The 21,919-nt window shown below is 39.8% G+C and overlaps 1 protein-coding gene across 1 annotated transcript in view; it reads left to right on the forward strand.

The window, feature by feature from the left end:
• The window catches only part of chl1b (cell adhesion molecule L1-like b), a 75,246-nt gene extending 53,660 nt beyond the window's left edge, over positions 1-21,586 (forward strand). The window contains 6 exon segments of the mRNA XM_072684919.1: positions 1,319-1,498; positions 2,459-2,488; positions 4,020-4,094; positions 10,751-10,882; positions 14,066-14,138; positions 19,190-21,586. Coding sequence (XP_072541020.1) covers positions 1,319-1,498; positions 2,459-2,488; positions 4,020-4,094; positions 10,751-10,882; positions 14,066-14,138; positions 19,190-19,391 — 692 coding nt within the window. The 3' untranslated portion in view covers positions 19,392-21,586.
• The last annotated feature ends 333 nt before the right edge of the window (positions 21,587-21,919 follow it).

Below are 21,919 nucleotides of genomic sequence, written 5' to 3' on the forward strand. Positions count from 1 at the left end.
TGACATTAAATATCAACATTTAGTTGCGAGGGTTTCTGGCCAAAACCCCAGCTAAACTTATTAATGTCAATGTCCACACAACCTGGAATTCTAACCTTGTTAGTTTTAGGTCTGCTGTTTAGGTCTATCAAGATAATTATGTCATCGATGTATTGAATAAATATATGGACCTCAGTATTACCCATTGTGTTTACTTGGCAAGGAGAGGCATGTGATGAGAATGCACTTTGATTAAAAAACATGGTTATTTCATTTATTTTATTTATGATATTTAACCATTTTTATATTCCAGTTTCAATGTTGGTAAATTCATAATTATCAAACGTTCATTGCTCTTTAAGAGGGTGTAATTGCATTAATATGCTAGTATATTATCATTATAGCAGTGGCTTAAAATATTAAAGCAGCATCATAAAATTACAACAATAAAGTTTTTTGCAATGTTTTTTTTTTTTTCTGGACAATAAATGGTTTAAAATAAAAAAAAAAACTTTACCATGGCAGGTCCAAAATTACCATAATTCAACATCCGTCTAATGTTGGAGCTTGATCTCAACCCAGTGTTGGATTTTAATGACTGATTTCCAACCAAATTCCATTTGGTCTGTATAATGCTGGGTTTTTGACAAAACTTTTTTTTTCAAATAAATACAATGTCTATACAATGTTAGAGTCCAGGTCCTGCTGGTTATACCAAGTTAAAATGTAATAACATATGTTTACATTAACCAAATCAGAGATTTTTCACTACATTAAACATATTTAGTTTATTAAGGAGCTAATAAAGCTGCCAATTCAGATTAGATAATGCTGAAGCTCATGCTAAATCTATCACTGGAGCTAGTCAGAGCAGATGAGGATATTTTAGGGAGGTCATTAATGTAAAAATAAAAAACAATGGAAACCAAAGTTTATCTACTCAGTCCTTGAGGCCTACACTTGTGTGTTCCTCGTTTACCTTCAATCCCAGATCCCATCACAGAAAGTCTCCTAAAAGTAAGAAAGGGAGTGGAAATCAGTCTTTTATAGAACCATGGCAACTCAAAGAATCATTGGAGTATCTAAATGGTTCATTGTCCGGTTAAATGGTTCTTCTCTGTGATGGAAAACCTCTATTTTAAGGGTCTTCTTCACAGACTGTTACGATCGTTTTTTGCTTAGAGCATAGGTTAGGGCCATGTGGAATGTGGAACCATCAGGCAGCCCTAAGCATTGGGCTGAGAAACACAGTCACTGTCTTATGTCTAATAAAAAACACAAGCCATCTTGTCTGGTGAACATCAGTGTCTCACGAGTTTCTCTCCATCTTCTTGTCTAGTTAACAACACAGAGGAACTGGGGCCTCTCCAATCTGTGAACATCACCGGTGCCGGCACCACTAAGTGGCTCCTCCAGGACCTGGAGCCGGTGAGCCGCTACAGGTTCTACCTGCGCTGCTGCACGCGAGTAGGCTGCGGACCTCCGGCCAGCGAGGAGTGCACCACCATCCCCGAAGCACGTGAGTGGAAACCAGGGCATTGTGTGGGCTTCGTGCGGCCCTCACCCGGGACATCCATGAGATCCTGGCTTCGGGAGGCCACTTTGGAGGCCGTGCCAGGCCAGGCCAGAGCCCCGTTGGTGCTCTGATGGACATGGATGGCCGAGTCGCTTGCTGTTCTGGGCATCGATCCCAGGGAATGCGAGGGGACATTATTCCGACCTCCCATCCCACCAAGCTTTTCATATGCCCATCTAAGCAGTTCTTTATGGCCAAACAATATCACAGCAGAGTGGGAGCTGCTCATTTGTCATTGTCGAGGAAGACCAAGTGCTTATTGATTCAGGAGGAGGATGAAAGCTTTATAAAGGGGGGAAAAAAGAAGTAATACGTCACCTTTGGAAAGGGAAATGGTGGATGGTCATTTCGAATGTGATAGTGAGGTGATAATCAACTAAATGTCCGTGCAATGCAATTTTTAATCTCTAAATACAAAAAGAAGATGATTGATAAAATGCAGGGCATGCTTTTTACTTGACTGGGGATTCGCACAGCTACACAAAAGATAGCATCAAAGTCAGAATCCCGTAGCGTCACATTAATATACTGCACAGTAATAGAAAACAGGCAGGAAAATGAATTGCCTCTTTGATATGTAGGTTGATATCTTTCTTTTTTTCCTTCTATTATCAACCACAGACCATTAGAAACACTGTGGGACTCAATAGAAGAAGAACACAGGATAAATCCATCTCACACGCTGTTAGCTTATTCTCGCTCTTTAGCAGGAATGCAAAATGCAGCATCCCAGTTTCCACGAGCTGAGCATTTCTCCAATGCTGCCTGCTAGGGTGCTTTATCCTCACGATGCTCTAGTAGTCTGCATTGCTTTCAACAGAAAGTACATGCTCTCTGCTTTCTGTGTCTGCCATCGTTTGCAAGATGCCTCTTTCATGCCTTCTCTTTTTTTTGTTTTGCCAGCTTCAACAGATGTGCCCACTTTCAACATCAGTATGAAGTTTTCTACTTTCCGTATAGCTGTAGATCACACTGGGATAGTATTGCTTTAATGCAGCAGATGTTATGGATTACGCTAAGATACTAATTTAGAGATGTAGTTCTTCCTCCATAGTTTTTTTTCATGCTATGGAGGCTAGAGCACACAAGTAGTAAACAAGATTTGTTTGCTTGCTGTTTCCTTGGTCATAGTAAAATCCAAGTCCACTGCTGGACAGTCGTAGATAGCAGTCGTAGATGTCTGTTTTGTACTGTTGCTACTTTGCTACTTTCACAGAATAGAGAAGCCATTAAATTCAGTGTGTCCAGTATTAACAAACCATATGCTACTAGATGTCTATCAACTAACACAGTGTTTATGTAGTGCTGCAGTAGATAGTAGTAGTCCTGTGTTCCTTTAGTTGACTGTTTGCAAAGTTCTGGTTAAGTCTCCGGTTCTGTTAAGTCACCAGTTATGTCTGCTAAGTTAGACGTAATTGTTATGTCCATCAAACATTCAGCTCAGGCTATGTAAAATGCTCAGTGGTACAAAGGCAACTTGTAGTAAGTATACCCAGTTGTGCACCAACATCAATAGATGTTGGAATATGGCTGAATGTAGGTTGTGTTGTCAGTTGATCAAAGTTAGAAAGAATAGAGACAACGGCTGATTTTGTTGGTTTTAAGTTGAAATTTTAAGTAACCAAAATAAGCGTCCTCCAGAAGTCACATGCCAACGTCCATATGGAGCCTGTATAGGTAGCCCAACTGGAAACCAGAAAGTCTTATTGTCTGGTTCCATGTTGGACCCACATATGGATGGGCATCATTTTGGTTGTACACTGAACATGGGACTTGGTGTTCCCACCTTGATTAAGGTGGGCTGCAACAATGGGGCCCATTTGGGAAGCCCAAGTATGTACAAACCAACTCAGAACCCATGCCCATCTGGATTCTACCTAGAGCCCCTTATGAGCATGATTAGCTGAGATCTGTCTAACATTGGAGCTTGAGGTCCACCTAGTCTTGTTTTTTGACGGATGTGCAACTTTGATTTTCAACCTAAATTTAAGTTATGTCGATTTACACTTCCTAACTGTAGGGGGAGCCCATGAGCATGGAATACTAATTCTTACATAATACTTCTTTAAATTGGGAAAGTACCTTAAGATCAAGCACTCTTTTTTACACTCTCGCTATCTCAATTACAAACATGGTTCTTTATGAAAACATAAGTGGGTCTTCTATGGAATCACTTAAAGAACCATTTTAAGCATCTTTATTTTTCTTACTTACTACAGGCTTGTTGTTGAGTTTTATTGATTTGTGTCAGTTGTTAATGGCTGAGAAGCATGCCAACCAATATTTTGCAAACAGTCCATTTTCCTAATCTACAGTCTAGATTTGTCTTGTGCTCAGTAGTACCTCAGTTCAGTAGAGTCTAGGGTTAGAGTTAGAGTGGCTTACATAGGTTTCTGAAAATGTAGAACTTTAGTTTGCTATGACAATGCAGTGGAGAAACTCAAACTATCATCTTTCTTTCCAGGACAGTCCAGAACTCGTTTTCCTCCAAGAACATCTACTGTCTCCCCTGTGGCTAAAGCCACTCTATCTTCCATAGGTATTAACACGAGTCTATATCGAAATGTGCATAGCCCAAAACCCACTGGACTATATATGGCTTAGGATACAGAAAGCCTTCGAACCATCATTACTATGTAAATCAGCACACTGCATATATTTAAACTACCCAGTAAAGCAGGGGTCAGCATTTTCTGTCCTGCAAGGCATTAGTCCAGCAAAGTTGAATGGTTTCTGTGCTTGAACACACCTTATTTAAGTCAGTTGTCTAGCTGTTATCTACCTGGTTTAGTGGGTGTATTTGATCAGGACTGTGGCATAACCTCTGTAGGGGTTGTGGGCACACATAATGACCTCTAAAATCTTTACTGGGCCCCTCATATAGATACTAACACCACTGCACAGCTGTGGCCTACAGAACAATCTAATTTCTCAACAACATCATTTAGCTTTAATTAACACTATACACTTCACCCTGACACCTTTTTTTATCCCTCTCTTGGTTTCATCCATCTGACCCTTGGTAAAGTAAATGATAAGAAATGTATTAATTTATCATTATATTAATTATAATATTCATTCATTCTAAGTAATTCCATTCACATACCAAAATGTGTAGGTTATAAAGAGAATCCATCTAGTAGTCCAGTAGGACATGTAGTCCATCCTTCTCAAGGTTGGAGGTGTTGTTCATTCTGAGTGGGTATCTGGGTTACTGTAGCCTTTATTTCGGCTCCAGCCAGTCTGACCATTCTCTGTTGACCCTCTCTCATCAAGAACGTATTTCCATCTGCAGAACTGCAGAACTGCCGCCCACTGGATGTGTTTCCTTTATTCCACCATTCTGAGAAACTCTAGGGACTGTAGAGCTGAAATCCCAGGAGATCAGCAGATGTTGACATACTCAAACCAACAATCATGATCTCTGAGATCACATTTCCCCCACTCTGATGGTTGATGTGAACATTGCCTGAATCTGCATAATGTTATGCATTACACTGGTACCACATGATTGGCTGAGTAGATAAATGCATGAGTAGATGTTCCTAATAAATTGCTCAATAAGTGCACTATAAAAGAAAGCTGCTACTAAGGGTTATTTGATACCATATAAGAACTTCTGGTTGCATAAAGAAGCATTTTGTAAAAATCAATAATTCATATATGTGTGAAGATCCTTGTAAAGGTTTAAAAAAGTCAGTGTGAAGGTTCTTCACACTTCACAGAAGTGGTTCTTCTATGGGATCGCCTGAAGAACTCTTTGCAGCACCTTTTTTATTAAGAGTGTGTATATAACCATTTTATTTGGGCAGTGGTGTATCACATACACTATAAGTGTGTGGACACCCCTCCTAATGCCTGCATTCTGGTACTTTAAATTGCACCCATTGCTGACACAGATGTGCAAATGCACACACACAGCTTGTCTAGTCCCAGTAGAAAAGCCTCCTATACCTAATGCCAGGCATGTATAGAGGAGTATAAAGCCCCCCAGCATTGAGCTGTGGATCAGTTCTTTGGAATGATGATGGTGCTCCATCCTAGACTTGAGGGGTTGGTGAGGTGGTGATCATCCAACACTCTGAATGCAATCAAATCATCACAGTCTTTCCTGGACAGTAGAAAGAGTTACTCCAACAAAAGCAGGATAAACTCTTCTCAAAGTATGAGCAGGTGCAATATGACACAGTACAGTTCTTCTTCTTCTTCTTATTATTATTATTATTATTATTAATAATAATGTAAATATTGTTATGTAAATATCCTTAGACTATAGAGGCTGGAGTGGTATACCTTCAGATCAAGGCCCATAAGATCCTAGGTACGCGACTGCAGCCAGCAAAAGACCAAACTGTGTTCAGCACCAGCCCACCAGCGCACCCACCTTCCATATTAGTTGACCCCTAAAATAACAGATAATGGACAGATGGACTGTGATGAGAAGATGTGTGCTATTTACCTTCTGGGTTATCTGCTTTAAGGCGAGAAACCACATGGTATTACATTCCCAGTGTCTGAGACAGATCCCATATGCAGCATCGATTGGCGATGCTCTGTAATATCCTTACCAGCACATTCACACCAAAACAACCAGGGTCTGATCAGGTAGTACTGATGTGTAGCAGCTGAAGGTAAAAGCTTTAGGAGAGAGAGAGCAAGAGAAAAATAGAGAGAGAGGGGGTAAAAGAGAGGTAGGGGTTGGGGGTCTGCATAGAGAGTCAGCTGGCACTACTTAAGTGGATAAGTGGAGGCTGTTGAAAGCTGTGGATCAGACCGTTTTTCGCCGCCTTGCCACCCCCCCCCCCTCCGGCTCCTTTTCGGGTTTTCTAGGCCCTGCAGGACACAGCATGGCGTGGGGGCCCACTCCTCTCCCGCTGCGCCAGCAGATGCTTCCTGTAGCATTTAATCCCGCTCTACGCAGGCGAAGTGACAAAGCCCCAGCCAGGCAGCGCTCGATATTTATAGCCCCCTTCCCCCCCACACCATTTCTTCCCCCTCCTTCTTGTGACACCAAAGCATCACAGCAAGCCGCCGATTTTACGCGATCGCTGATGTGACAGGGAGAAAAGAAACACGTCCTCAATTAGAGGGTGACATTTCCGAGCCTTGTGATCGGGCAGGGCAGACGCTGGCGGCCCTGGCTGCAGACGTGTCGGCAAGAAACCTCACCTAAGGAGAGGGTGCGATGGATGTGATTAGAGCGTCTGGCCCTCAGGAGAAGATGCTCCATGATTGAGATGTACATTAAGGCGAGCTGACAGCTCGAGACACTCTGCCTAATTGGAACACCTGAAAGGGGTGAAAACAATTAGCCGATGTACTGCTGCAGACTAGTGCCTGTGGCTCGCAGTGCTGTGGTGCCTAAACTTCAAACTCAAGGATGCCATGATCAAACCATGGTCGAACCAAACCCACAACCCAGCATTCACTCAGGACAGTTGAGGATTTTTCAGTAATTCTTATTCTACATCCTTTCATGGTGTTTGGATGCACTGTGCTGGTATTGCTAACAGTGCTACCCTTGGACAGTGCTAATAATGCTAGCATTTTGCACATCTGTGTACAACATCATCATGACCCTTCAACAGCTCCTGACCTTAGGTTTAAAACCCATTGTTATAGTACAGTCAGTAAACCGAGCTGTCAATGCCAGGTATTATGATTATACACTATATGGACAAAAATATTGGGACACCTGCTCATTCATTCAAACAAACATAAATGAAAAGTCTCTACTCTCCAGGAAAGAAGGCTTTCTACTAGATGTTGCTAAAGTGTTAATGAGGTCAGGATGTGGATGATCACCACCCCCACCTCATGGAGCAGCACCCATCATTCACTGCGCCTCCTTTTCCATGTAAAATGTAAAAGTCCAAAAAGTTTATAAATCCATATACAGTATCTGTTATCTTCTTATATATTTCTTTATTAGAATCAAAAGCCCAGTTAATATTAATATTACCACTCTAGCCCATGCCTGCCATTAGGCATCATGGTGCTAATAGGTTCATAGGCCTGTATGTTCCAGAGAGTCCTAATCTATTGGTAGTACTTCTCTTCAAAGACTAGACACGCTGTGTGTGTGCATTTGCACATCTGTGTCAGCAGCAATGGGTGCAACTTAAAGTAGTAGCTGAATACAATCGCTAGAAGGGGTGTCCACAAACTTTTGGACACATAGTGTACCTCATACCTTCACTATTGCAGTAGTATTCAGGCATGGTATGGCTTATGAGGTACCCATCAGTTTGAATCTGCGATCGCCTTTACGGCGCACAACCAATCCGACGGCTACCTCACTGAGCCAGGTCATCAATTAGTCATTTAGCAACAGGAGGCTAAAACTTTCAGCAGGTTGCCAACGCAATGGACCTCCTGAATGATGTGCGGAGGAGGCATGGCTGGCATAGGGCTTACAAATTCACCTGGACATTATAATGCCATCTTTTCTCTTAGCGATTTCATTTAAAAAGCAGTCATTCTGTATTTCTGTTCCGGTGGCTATTTCGGAGGTTTACTCTACTCCACAATGTTCCATGGCAAGAAATCTTTCAATTGGACAGAGGTGCTCCACTTATGCTAATAAGCAATATTTTATTCAGGTCAGATCTTTGATAGAGCCGTATGCTAAAACGGAGATGAAAACAGACCTGCTCTCCTCCAGAAGCTCTTCCTAACTAACCGAGCTGTTGCTCAAACACAGATCTTTCTCCTCACCCACTAACCCTCTCTCTCTCTCTCTCCTTTCTCTTTCCATTTTCTTTCTGTTCCTTTGGTTCTTTTTTTCCCTCCTGTCAGTACCGGCCGCTTTGAACGTTAGCGCCTCAGTTAGTGACAACTTTGCAAATATCAGCTGGATTCCGGGGAAGGAACAAACGGATTCAGAGTTATATGTTGCATACATGAACAACCGTAAGCTCATCTTTCCATTCTTCACCTACCATGACTATACAGCTAACAAGGCTAACACTGTTGGGTCATTTGCAACAGCTGCTGTGTATTTAGTCATGTGATGCCAAATTAGGAGCAGTGTGTGATCTAGTGATTATGTGGTGACCCTTTTTGCACTGAATACCTGCATAGGGACATTCATATGCATGAAAAGCACTGAATAGCTCATTTTAATGGACAACACCTCTGTCTGTATTTGTAAGATGACCTTATATTCACACAAGGGGCCTTAGCCTTAAACTGAAGTCTCCACACAAGCTCCACTCAATGCTTGTGAAAATACATCAGTCTAGAATTATAAATCTTTCATAGAACTGATAAATGATGTTTTTAACTAGGCCTCAGCTTTATAAACTCCATTTAAAGCTTGGAACAAATGCCTGTTACTGTAATTGGTAACGCTTTACTGAAGGGTTGCATTCATCAAGCTACATCATCTCAATATACAGTGCATAAGACTTTCAGGACAGTTGACAGAAAAGATATCAACATTTATAAAGGCTTATAAAGGTTAGTGCTTACAAGGCTGCCCAATATTTATATACCGTACATAAGCCTTTCTGGACAATTGGCAGAAAATATATTAGCATCTATAATGGCTTATAAAGGTAGCATTCATAAGGCTGCGCAGTCCTTACAGACAGTAACCTGCTGTAGCCTTTCAGGACAACTGAAGCAAATCTTAATAAGCATCTATAAATGTTTATAAAGGGTAACATTCATAAGGCTGCAAAATACTTCATAGAAACGCCTTTCATGACAACTGATGCAAATCTATATAAAAAACTATAAATGCTTATAAAGGATAGAGTTCATGCTGCACAGTACCTACATATAGTACATAAGCCTTTCAGGACAATTGACAGAATCTTTAAAAGCATCATTAAAGGCTTATGAAGGGTAACGTTAATAAGGCTGCAATATACTTCAATGATATGCATTCTGATGCAAATCTTCATAAAAAACTATAAACACTTATAAAGGGTAGAGTTGAAGATGAAGCTGCACAATACCTACTTACAGTACATTAGCCTTTCAGGAAAACTGAAAGTATATGTAACATCGATAAAGGCTTATAAAGGATAAAGTATATAAGGCTATGGTATACAATATCTTAATGGATAAGCCTTTCAGAAAACTGACATGGATCTTTATAAGCAACTATGAATGTGTATAAAGGGTAGCGTTCATACCCGCATACATAAGCCTTGTAGGACAACTGATGCACACCTATATAAACTGCTACAAAGGCTTATAAACACTTGTGAAATGACAGGTAAAATGACTGCAAGAATGACAATTTCAGCATTTGTGACAACTAACACTTGATGGAATAAGCCTTTATGTAGTGTTAATGTAGGCAAAGGTCTTATGTAGGCCTTATAAATGCTCTGTCCTGTCAACTCAATATCATTTACTTCTTAAAACCTCTTGTAGTTGATGACATATGCTGTTCATAAATACTATTCAACATGTCATACACATATAATACATAACGCAGTGCTTATTAATGTGTTATGAAGTCCCTATGTGGTATTACCAGTTATGCAGGAAACAATGGTATCACTGCAGGTCTGCAGGTCTTAGTAAAAGTAAACCCTTCAGCTTTTGTTGTTGTCAGCTAATACTAACTCTATATGTCTTAACTAATGATTGTGGCTGTAGGAATTCATGTTCCTGGTTTACTAACACCTACTTGGTTATGCACCTCCCTTAGGTAAAGGTAACTGGAGGATATCCGAGGCGGTTAACTCCTCTAAGACTTTCCTGGTCATTGAGGAGCTGGAGCCCGGGACAGAATATACTGTACGGCTTATGACTAAAAGCTGGCTTGATAATTCTAGCATTTTTGAAGACGTTATCAGGACCAGGGCTAAAGGTGAGGGCGGGGAGAGGTGTCCAGTGGTGATGGGTCAGTGTTGTTGTTGTTAGCTTTCCATCTTGTCCCGTCCACAAGTTCTTGTCCTTGAACATACTTATCATGCATGACATCGTTCCTTGTTCATCTTTCAGAACGCGCTCTGCTACCAAACTCGATACAGAGGAATGATGCTTTACCGGCGTCTCCTCTTGATTAATTAGACAAGCAGGTCGGCTGTTTAATATTAATTACGTTTCCATTCGGACGCTAGACGCTCCGTATGCCGTCGGCCCGGCTTTGTCAATGTAAGCAGTCAATCAGGTGTCCTCGTGGTGGGGAAGGTCGAGCCCGAGTTTGTGAACAAACGCCTGTGTGTCCCGCAGGTCTGGCCAGCATCCACGGAGGCATCTCCAACCAGGGCTGGTTCATCGGGCTGATGTGTGCCGTGGCCCTCCTCACACTCATCGTGCTCATTGCCTGCTTTGTGAACAGGAACAAAGGAGGGAAGTACTCAGGTGAGCGCCTGCTGTCTCGGTTCTAAATGTGCCGGACGCTCTATCGACCCATTCGAATTCACTCGCTGTCAAGGCTCAACAACCACTTACCCCATAGGGCACAGCAAGTTCTTGAAGTACTCTCAGGCCTGGTCCACGTTTCCAGATATTTCAGACAGCACTCTTTTAAGGAAAACTCCTTAAGAATCCTAGAGTGCATTAGTTCAGAGTTCTGTTCAGATGTTGAATTAAATGTAAGCCATAATTTAAGTTATCCCATCAGCTCTGGCTAACATAACAGCTCTTATGCGCCTTTACTGCCTAATAATAATGGGCCTAACTCACCAACTGATCCTAAAAAAAGTTATTTCCTATTAAAACTCACTTTTAAAGCAGTTTTCACAAGGCTCTGACATTCTCCAGTGTTTTTTTTTTATTAGGGATTAATTCAGTTTATGATGGCAATGGAATCAATGATTATATGTGCAGAGTTGTGAACAAATTTGCTCTTTAAAGCAGCAGTACTTAAGATTTTTTAAGATTTTAACTGAAAGCTGTATTGTTTCTGAAAAAATATTGTAATAAATGGTATCAGTGTGCTGTGTGACCGTCCCTGCCCAACCCTCATAAATATATTTATTCTAAAAACAGACATATGGTCTGGTAGGTCGTCATAAGAGTTTTCCTGGCCATGCCTCGTCTTTTACATACATATGTTACACGCACAGCCTCTAAAAATGGACCCAGCACTGTTTGCACTGTTTGCAAACAGAATGGCTACAGCGAGAGCCACTGTAAACATGGAGATATGAGAATGTGGAGATATGGAGATATGAGAAACTCAGCCTTAATCTGCTCATTCTCCCACTGTCCAGCCAAAGAACCTGACTAAATGTAAACTTGCAATGGTCAAACTTCCGCCATGCTCGATGCAGTTAAACATTCTCACCAGAGAGGTCTCAAAATCATGAATCTGACCATGACGTTCTGTTCGGACTTTCTCAACAACTAATTTAATAATATTCTTTAGAAGATATTGGTATGTTTTCATATTTTATCAGATAAAAGTATGTTTTTATTTCTGCCCCAGTCCAACTGCTTCCAAAAACGCAACAACTGAGTTATATAGCTTTTTATTCAGATTTGTATTATGTATAAATGTTCCATTGTAATATCTGCCATTTACCCTTTACAAAAACATAGAAAAGAGAAGGTGCAGAGAAGGTGGCAATGTCTAAAACAATTAAGAATGACAACACGGTGTGTGTGCTATAGTACTTAATATTGTAATAATTTCTTGATAATGTAAAAAGAAACATCCAGGGAAAAAATGTGCACTTAACTCAGTCCAAAAAATAATAAACTTTTAATCTCAATATCAACCTAAAGTTGTAAGAAATGTATTAAATGTAATTTCAGGTATTACAGGTACATTATTCGTAAAAGTGGTATTATGTTAACAGTCAACAGTCAACCTTATTTTATTACATTCTTTAAATTAGTAATACATTATTAGATTTCACTGCAGTTTTGACCACGTTAAGAGCACAATTCCTGGGTGTTTTTACATTATTAGGAAATTATGACAATATTAAGTGCTACAGTGCTACAATTCTTTGGAGTGAGGCTATAGAAGGACCTAAAGAATCTTTTAGTGGGCAGTAAAAAAAAAAAAAAAAAAAAAAAAAAAAAAATATATATATATATATATATATATATATATATATATATATATATATATATATATATATTCATTATATTCAAAAAATTATATTCATATATATATACAATAAACCCTTTTGGCATCTTTATATTTAAAAATGTTAAATATAAATATATATATACAGGACAAAAATTAAGAGACCACTAAATTATTTTTTTTAAATCTATATCTCTACGTGTACGGCAGTCGTTTTATTCCAGACATTGCATCAAACAGAGCTGAATTTTCTATGAATGGCATAAAGTCCCAACAGCAATGTGAAAGACTAGTGGAGAACCGGCCTAGACATGAGAGCTGTGATTGGCAGATTGGCACCATAGTGATTTCTGAATGCTCTCAAAGTTCAGATTAGTACTGTGATTTTTAAATTTCACTAATAACTTTCTTTCCGTTATAATTATTATATCATTTTTTTGCATTATTTGAGCAGTTGTCATTTCTGCAAATAAATAAATGCTCTAAATAGTAATATTTTTATTTGGAATTTAGGGGAAATGTTGTCAATGATTTATGAAATACAATGCTAATGTTAATTTCCCTAAACACACTGTCTATAAATAATAAAACCAGTGACACTGGTCATGTAGGGTGGTCTCTTCATTAAAAAAAAAACAAAAAAACAAAAAACAGAGCTGTATCTATTTATGTGTAAATAGGAGGCTAGAATGCAGTGAAAATACTAAATAATTAATACTAAACTTTATACTACACTACACTATTAATTATTCAACACTTCTATGAAGGTTATATGTAAGTGATGTTACTTATAAGAGGGACTCGTTGTACATAGGATGTGTTCATAAAGTGTACATAGCACTTATGGGACTCCTGGGATTTAAGGGGTTAAAGGAAAGGAAAACAAGGAAAATAAGGGCAGACAAAACCACAGAAAGGGAAGAATGGAATCAGTGAATGGCTGCTTTGGCTGCTATACTCCACTGAAGGCTGCATTGGTGTGGAAAATGAAGTGGTGCGTTTATATTTAACATGTCTAACACATTCTATTTACAGGATGCAAATAGAGTCAGACTCACAATGGGACTGGCATGCAAAACGCTCACACAGACACGTCGATGCCAAAGAAGCGAATGATTGAAAAGCTGCAAAGGCAGTGCGTTAGAAATGCTACAGCTCTTCCTGTGTTTGTCCCAGAATGTCTTTTTCACAATTTCCTGTTAAAGGAGATGGGCGCTGGATAATCTGCCACTAGCAGAACTGGAAGTACTGTCAGAGCACTGTGTGAAAAACCTGAGGAACGTGAAAAAACCTCAGCTTCCTAATTTCTCATTTTAATAACTTATTAAAATCTGATCTCAGTGTTTTCATTACAGTGTTTACATCAAGGCGGTATTAATGACTCTATAGGATGGATCCATTCACATACATGTGATTCCTTTTTCATTTATTGGCTCATTTGCTTTAGGAGCTGACTGCGGTAATGAAAATTTGCGGTAAGGACTAATTTCTTCCTCTTCCCTCAGTGAAAGAGAAGGAAGACCTCCATCCAGACTTGGAGTCTCAAGGAATGAACGATGACACCTTCTGTGAATACAGGTAGGGCGAAGTCTCAGTCCTTCCCAGACAGAAATGCTGGAGCTGTCAAAAGCAGGAACGTAGGTTTAATTGATTGGTGTAGTGTGGTGGGTAACAACACTGACCCCCTCGTGGCAGACTGGGCTTCGATTGGTGTAGTGTGGTGGGTAACAACACTGACCCCCTCTTGGCAGACTGGGCTTCGATTGCCCAACTGGCCAAGCACACCACTCTACACCAATACTACTACAATAATACCTGTGCAACATCATTCACATGTAGAGCTCTGGATGAGAACCTGTGGCTGTGGCTACTGTGTACTTAATGTACACTTTTAGGATTACATATAGTACCAGTCAAAAGTTTGGACACACCTGGGTAAATGTTTAAAACCATTTGATCCAAATGCCAGGGTGACCATATTAAAAAAAAAAAGAGGACACTGGAGAGACACGGATATCCAGCATGGTTAGGATGTCGTGGCTTGGGGGTTTCAAGTAAGCCTGACTTGTAAAGTGAACTGAAAGGAGCTGATTGGGTCATATAGGCTAGTAAGGCTATTTATTGGGCTTTTGCGTAAATTTTGAGTAAATGTGTGTGTATTAAGTCAGTATCTGTATCTATATATACAAAGAGGGTGTATCCTGTTGTGATGGTCAATGGTCAACTCTCCTAACCAGTTGTTGCCTACTGACCTTTAACCTATGGATTTACAACCCTGATAAGCACCCTGTTCCAAGGGTCAGATCTTGTCAAAAATACCTAAACTGCAAATGCTGTTCCAGTTATTTCCCAGAGGTTAAACGTATACACTTCAACACATGCATTAATATCCAACAATGTACATTAACATACTGTAGCCTCACACATACACACACTGCCACAGTTCAGCAACTTAGGCCTTCTTGAAACCCCCCCAGCCACGACATCCTAACTACGGTGTATACCCGTGTATCTCCAGTGTACACATTCAGCCAGCTGTGTCCAAACATTTGACATCTGGAACATCTGGACATTTGATCATCATGTGATCAATACTGATAGATGGACTCACATAACCGAAGAAAAAACTCAGACATTTAATCTGGTCTGCTGTTGATGGTTATAGTGAGTGGTGAAGAAGATCACCATGGCCAGATCCAGAGAGCTCTCTGCAATCAGACGTTCCACTGTCCGCCAAATCATTTACAAGTGCAACAAAAGACCAACATGGTTCAGGACAGACCCTCCTAGAAAGTTCAGCCCAAAAGCAGAACCTCAAGATGAGTAAAGTAGCCTTCAACCATTCAAAATGTCGGTAGCAGGTAGCTCCACAGCCAGCATCTACCATCAGAAAGAGACTGAACAGGTCTGATCTTCATGGGAGGAGAGCATGGAGGAAACCCGGAAACCCTTACTGTCAATCAAAAAACCTCAATCAACCAACCACAGGAGTAGACCAGACTAAACATCTGAGGTTTAAATAAGACAGACTCCTCCAGAATAATCCTCTCCAACCATGTTCTCCAGCCCTTCTTTCTGAAGGCCTCAGTGTGCTCTCTGGATCTGGCCATGATGGTGATCTTCTTCACCCCTCACTCACTTCAATCATCAAGATCAGACCAGTCTAAACATCTGAGGTTTAAACAAGACAGATTTCTCCAGAATAATCCTCTCCAACCATGTTCTGATCATCTGCAGCTGATTCTAATTCTACACATTTGAAGCAGTAATAAATATGAGGGGGTTCGAACTTTGTCCTCACAGGATAATTACATCTCCAATAATTCCATCTGCATCTCCACCCTTCTTTCTGAAGGCCTCAGAGAGCTCTCTGGATCTGGCCATGGTGATCTTCTTCACCCCTCACTTCAATCATCAAGATCAGACCAGACTAAACGTCTAAGGCTTAAATAAGACCCCAGACTCCTCCAGAATAATCCTCTCCAACCATGTTCTGATCATCTGCAGCTGGATGTTTAAATATGTTCAAAAAGACATTTTCTTTTTAACCCCTTAATGCAGCAAGACTCAGTAACAACAGACTATAGAAACTGTTACCTATATCTGAACTATCTGCCACTATTAACATCACCACTATTACCCATCATTACTCTCATTACTCTGACCATCACTGCCATGACTATATTAAGTTATTCTACACCATGATTATTATATTATGATTATGAATATGTTGCACACCTGAGCAGTTCAACACTATAGATGGTTTGGTGATTTTTTAATCAATAATTAATAAATAGTTCTGATCAGAGGAGGGTGGGTCGGGTCCACCTTGTGAGTCTTGGTTCCTCACGAGGTTTCTTCCTCCAGCTCTGAGGGAGGTTCTCCTTGCCACTGTGGTCTTTGGCTGCTCACTGGGGGGTCTTAGGTTTTCTTTGTAAATTCTTTTGTCTTTTTACAAATTACTGATCAATTAAATTTGATTTATATTATATTATATTTTATTATATTCTAACTATTGTTTGGCAGGCCATTGGCTGTTTAAGGGGTTAAACTACACTTCAGTGGTTGTGAACCAGGGCAGCAGGACATTCAGCATTGCATATTGCTGTATTTTATTAAGTTGCCCCTCTATGAAAGTAATGAGCCACCCAAGGCTCTACCGTATGGTATGGTAACTCACTGTAGCTCACAGCCTCTGTCCTGTTGCTTGACCACAGTCCTCGATGTCTCTGTACTCTTCTCTTGTAACGGTCACTGTGTTTGTTCTATTGTCCTTTTCTTGCGGTTCAAAAGAGAGCCTAATGTACATGAGCTAAACGTGGACCAGCAGGCCAGCTCCAGCTCAGGACACGTTACGAGCTGAGTAACGACCACACGTACGTGCCAAAGCAACAGCAGGGACCCCTCCGTTGCTCATGCATCGGCCTTGCTGATGCAGTGCTGTTATTTTGCAGTGCTTTGTGGGTAGCTAGAGTGTTGTGGTAGGAATTAGGAGTAATTGCATCACTGTTAAATTAAAACACTTGTTTTTTGGGGGGTTTTGGGATGGAATGAAATGGAGTCTGCCCAACACTCACTCGGCAGGAGATGATTTTTTTGGAGGGGGAGGGTAAAGCGTGGGGGGGCATCTGGTTTAATTGAAAGGCACTTATCTCTGGGGCAGCGATATCCATGTTCGTTTCATTAATCTTTCAGTGATCCAATTCATAACAGCCTCTTCTGAGCTCTCTGTGTGTAGTCCCAAACAGGGCAATGCCAATGCACTCCCTCCAAGCTGTAGATTATCTAAGGCTGGAAACAAACGCATGAAGATGGAGGATGATGAAGATGAAGGGTAGATGTTGAGGGTGGAGAAATGTAGCGCACGGGTCTGAGACAGAAAGAAAGAAAGAAAAAATAACTGCACACAGCAGTTCACACTGTGCCGAGCACTTCCAGAAATCTTCTGTCTTAATTTTTCCCCCTCCACAAATCAAGCTAAATTAAGCCTCCCATCGAGTCCAAGGCAGGTGTTGCTGTGAGCTCTCGCACACCTGCAGTTTCCCATAGGTAGTGAAAGAAATGAGGAGTCCTCCAGTGCACTGTACTTCAGATGATTCATTCGCAGACTAAAAAGAGAAAACGTGTAGTTCTTCTTTACTGTTCTTACTTCATACACTGATTAAAAAAAAGGAAATGTGTAAAAACTGGTGTGTTTCTGGCAGCAGGGTGCCAGAAAATGTGTGTTACAAAAAAATGGGTAATTATCTGGCCTCAGGGGTTATCGTTTTTAACAGACATTTTTTGACACCCCTGCTGCCAAAATCATACATTGTTTTACACACTTTTCTGTGTGTCAAAAAAACAGAAAGGTATTATTAGATAAAAAATTACACACACATTAACACAAAAAAGATATAATGAAATAAAATCTTCTATGTGTATATATTAATTATTAGAATATTAAAACTGAAAAGAATATTATTTAGAATACAATCAAAAATACCGAAGTCAGAAGTGTTACCAAAAATGTTTTTTTATTGTAATATATATATATATATATATAATTTTTTATTATAATAATTTATTTTTTGGTATTTCTTTATGTAATGTACATGTTAAGGTAACCTACATGTAGAGAAAGTATATATATATATATATATATATATATATATATATAGTCCCTGTGACACTGCCCCCCCCCCCCAAAAAAAACAAAAAAAACCACATTTATCTTCATTGTTTGTTTTTAATCTTTACCTTTTGACATAATTCAAATCTGGTGATTGTTCTTTATACATTAATAATAATTTTAGGAGTAATAGAACAATAGATTATTCTTTTTTATGTATCATAGAATCTGAAAATCAAAAATTCTGTAAAATATAAATGAGTTAATGCAGGTATCCTTGAAAGTGAGGTCATTGGTTGCATTGTTTGTGGGATTGCTGTTGTTGTTACGTAAAAAAAAAAAAAATAATACAGGTAAACAAGAATGGATGCAAACTGACCAAATGCGCTAATATAACCTTTTTTTTTATACACATTTTTATGCGTACAGTTTATGAGAATACATGTTATTAATTATTCAGTAATATTCACAAAAATAATAAGACCAAAATCTTAATTTCTGTCTGTTGTGATTTGCTTTAACTGGATTAGAGTCTTAATTAGAAGTAAACAAAACCCAGAGCTAAATTTTCCCCTCAATATTTTCATAAACCTTGGTGTGTAAACAGCGTTACCTCTTAATATTATTATTATTATTATTATTATTATTATTATTATTGGTTGGTTTTTAATATGTGCATGTTTGGCTCCAAATATGTCACAAATAATACTCGTCCACTGAGCCCATGTAAACGGGACGTTTAGAGTAATCACACTGTGCATGTAAACACTCCATGACCTTCAGCACTTGCCATAAGCAGATTTTTGCCCATAATCGGGGTCTCACTCTGCATGTAAACACACTCTGGTGGGGAACAGTTAGCATGATCTCATTTGCATTATTGCTAACTGACTTATCCCTTTCACTGTGATGCCTTGTGTGTTGGGAGGGGGTGGTTTCGGCTTTAACCTCAACCAGAAGCAGCCCTTCTCAGTCGCCCCAACCCCTTTCTCAACCCCCTTCTTTTTTTTTGTATCAGTGACAACGATGAGAAGCCCCTGAAGGGCAGCCAGCACTCCCTAACAGGGGACATGAAGGGAGGGGACAGCGGGGACAGCATGGTGGACTACGGTGACGAGGATGCCCATTTTAACGAGGACGGCTCCTTCATCGGCGAGTATGGCGGGCGCAAGGAGAGGGCCTCCGTGGAAATCAAAGCAACCAATCAGAGCACGGCGTGAGACTGCAGTGGACAAATTCTATTGGATAATGCTATTGGACAGAAATTTGGCAGAAATGAGGGACAAAAAGGGAAGGAAAAAAAAATCCCGACATAATCCACCCGAAGTGTTTTTTTTTTTTTTTTAATGTGAGAATTAATGTGTTTATTATCATCCACACTGTCATGCTCGTGTTATTTTATGAGGCTTAGTTTCACACATATTGTAACAGATCAATCATTTTCAGCTGTAAATACTTGCGTCGGGTGTTTTTTTGTATTTGCTGCAAATCTGTCGAGACTCGGGAGCCGCCGGCTCTCTTTTCCCCCTCTCTTTTCTTTCTGTAAATGCGGCATATGTTTGTAATCCTGGAGTTTGGAGGATGAGAGAGGAAGGGGAAAGACTCCTGTCTTGATTAGTTATGCTCTGTGAGGTCGCCGTGTTCTTTCACATCCGTTTTCTTGTTGAAGAACGTTTCTGTGAGGGTTTGAACCTTGTGTATTTTTGGCTTCTTTTCTTCTTTATCTTCTCTGTTCATTCGAGGCAAATATTATTGACCATTTTATATACGGATATGCATTCATTAAATGTGGTTTGATATGTGTACGACACAGTTGTTCATTAAGTTATTTCTTGTTTCTAAAAAGACAGAAAACATGAGGGTTGAATTATTGAGAAATTGGACTTAATTGAAACATTGAATTATTGAATTATTAGATTCTATAGAAAACAGCTACACCACCGATTTTCACTGCTATATTTCTCCATATATATATATATATAAATTCACAGTTCTGGAAAAAATGAACAGACCACTTAATCTGCATCTCTATGTGTACGGCAGACGTTTTATTCCAGACATTTCATCAAACAGAGCTGAGTTACCTGAATTTGCAGACTATGAACGGCATAAAGTCCCAACAGCAATGTGAAAGACTAGTGAAGAGCCGGCTGAGACATGAGAGCTGTGATTGGCCGTCGAGGTTATTTCAGCATAGGGATTTCTGAATGCTCTTCTGAAGTTCAGATATTAGTACTGAGTTGTTTAAACCCAAATAACTTATTATTATGCATTATAATTATTATAATAATTCTTTGCATTATTTAAACAGGTGTTTTTAAGCAGTTGTTATTTCTGCAAATAAATAAATAAATAAATGCTCTGAATAGTAAATATTTTTATTTGGAATTTAGGGGAAATGTTGTCCATGGTTTATGAAATACAATGCTAATGTTAATTTCCCTTAAACACACTGACACCAGAGAAACTGATCATGTAGGGTGTTCTCTTCATTTTTTCCAGAGCTGTATATATAAGCATGGACAAAAGTATTGGGACACCAAGTATCGCTCATTCATTGCTTCATTGTTTCTTCTGAAATCAAGGCGACTGCTTTTGTTAACATAACTAGGAGGATTTGATTGCATTCAGCAATACGACAAGAACATTAGTGAGGTCAGGGTGTTGCATGATCACCACCGCACCTCATCCCCAACTACCCAACTCATCTCAAAAGTACTGGATGGAGCTCCATCATCCATCATTTCAGAGAACACAGTTCTTCCGCCCCTCTAGCCCACACGTGGCATTGGGCAGAATAGTGCCAATAGGTTTATGTTTATCTGCTACAGAGAGTCCTATTCTATGTGTGCATTTGCACATGTATGTCAGCAATGAATGCAAGTTAAAGTCATTCCAGGTCATTTCGGAGCATTTCTATTGGTCCATTCATCACAGATTCTGGACACAATGTAAAGAACCAGTTTATTGAAACTAAATGGAAATTTACAGCATTTACGATATGCTGCAGTGTCCAGTTTCATCAATCGGGGCTTTAACACGACATGACTAAGTGCAAATCCACCTCAGGGTTAAAACCACCAGAGTGATTTTTCTATAGACTCAGTTCAGACTGACCTTAAACCAGTATGGTCACGTATTTAGGCACTGCCTCCTTATTACTGGTAAGCTTTCCAATTCTAAACAAGATGTTTAAGTGCCATATTGGACGTGTGTATGTTTTGCCTTGCTTTAACAGATTACAGATCATGTAATGACGTCTAATTTGTTCAACGTTCTCAGTTAAACCCACAAACCACATGTCTGAGCGGCATCGGGCAGCTTCTCTGTACCAACCTGTTTGTGTTTGCATGTCTATGGTTGTTGAATGACGTTTGTGTGCAGATTTGACATTAAATTTTATTACTTTTCTTCATTTTGGGTTCAGTGAGTCACTCACAACTGTTGATGTGCTTCTTAGCATCACTTTTACACCACAGAATTAAATACAGTAAATTAAAAAACAAAACAAAATTGAGTTTAAAGATAATACACTGGCCGGCAACAGGGGCTGAGATGTGTGGGATATGCTTTGAGAGGCTCTCTTTTTTGCTGGGGAATCTCAAACTGGAAGGAGTCAGCAGGCACCACCGGCTGACAGTAGGGGGAGCGAGCGAAATACGAGAAGGACTGCTAAGAGAGACTCCCAAAACTCATTTCCCAGAAGCCCCAGCGTTAATCAGCACTAACTGCTCACACCTGCTGAGCT

Source organism: Salminus brasiliensis, chromosome 7 (genome assembly GCF_030463535.1).
Source record: "Salminus brasiliensis chromosome 7, fSalBra1.hap2, whole genome shotgun sequence".
NCBI lineage: Eukaryota > Metazoa > Chordata > Actinopteri > Characiformes > Bryconidae > Salminus > Salminus brasiliensis.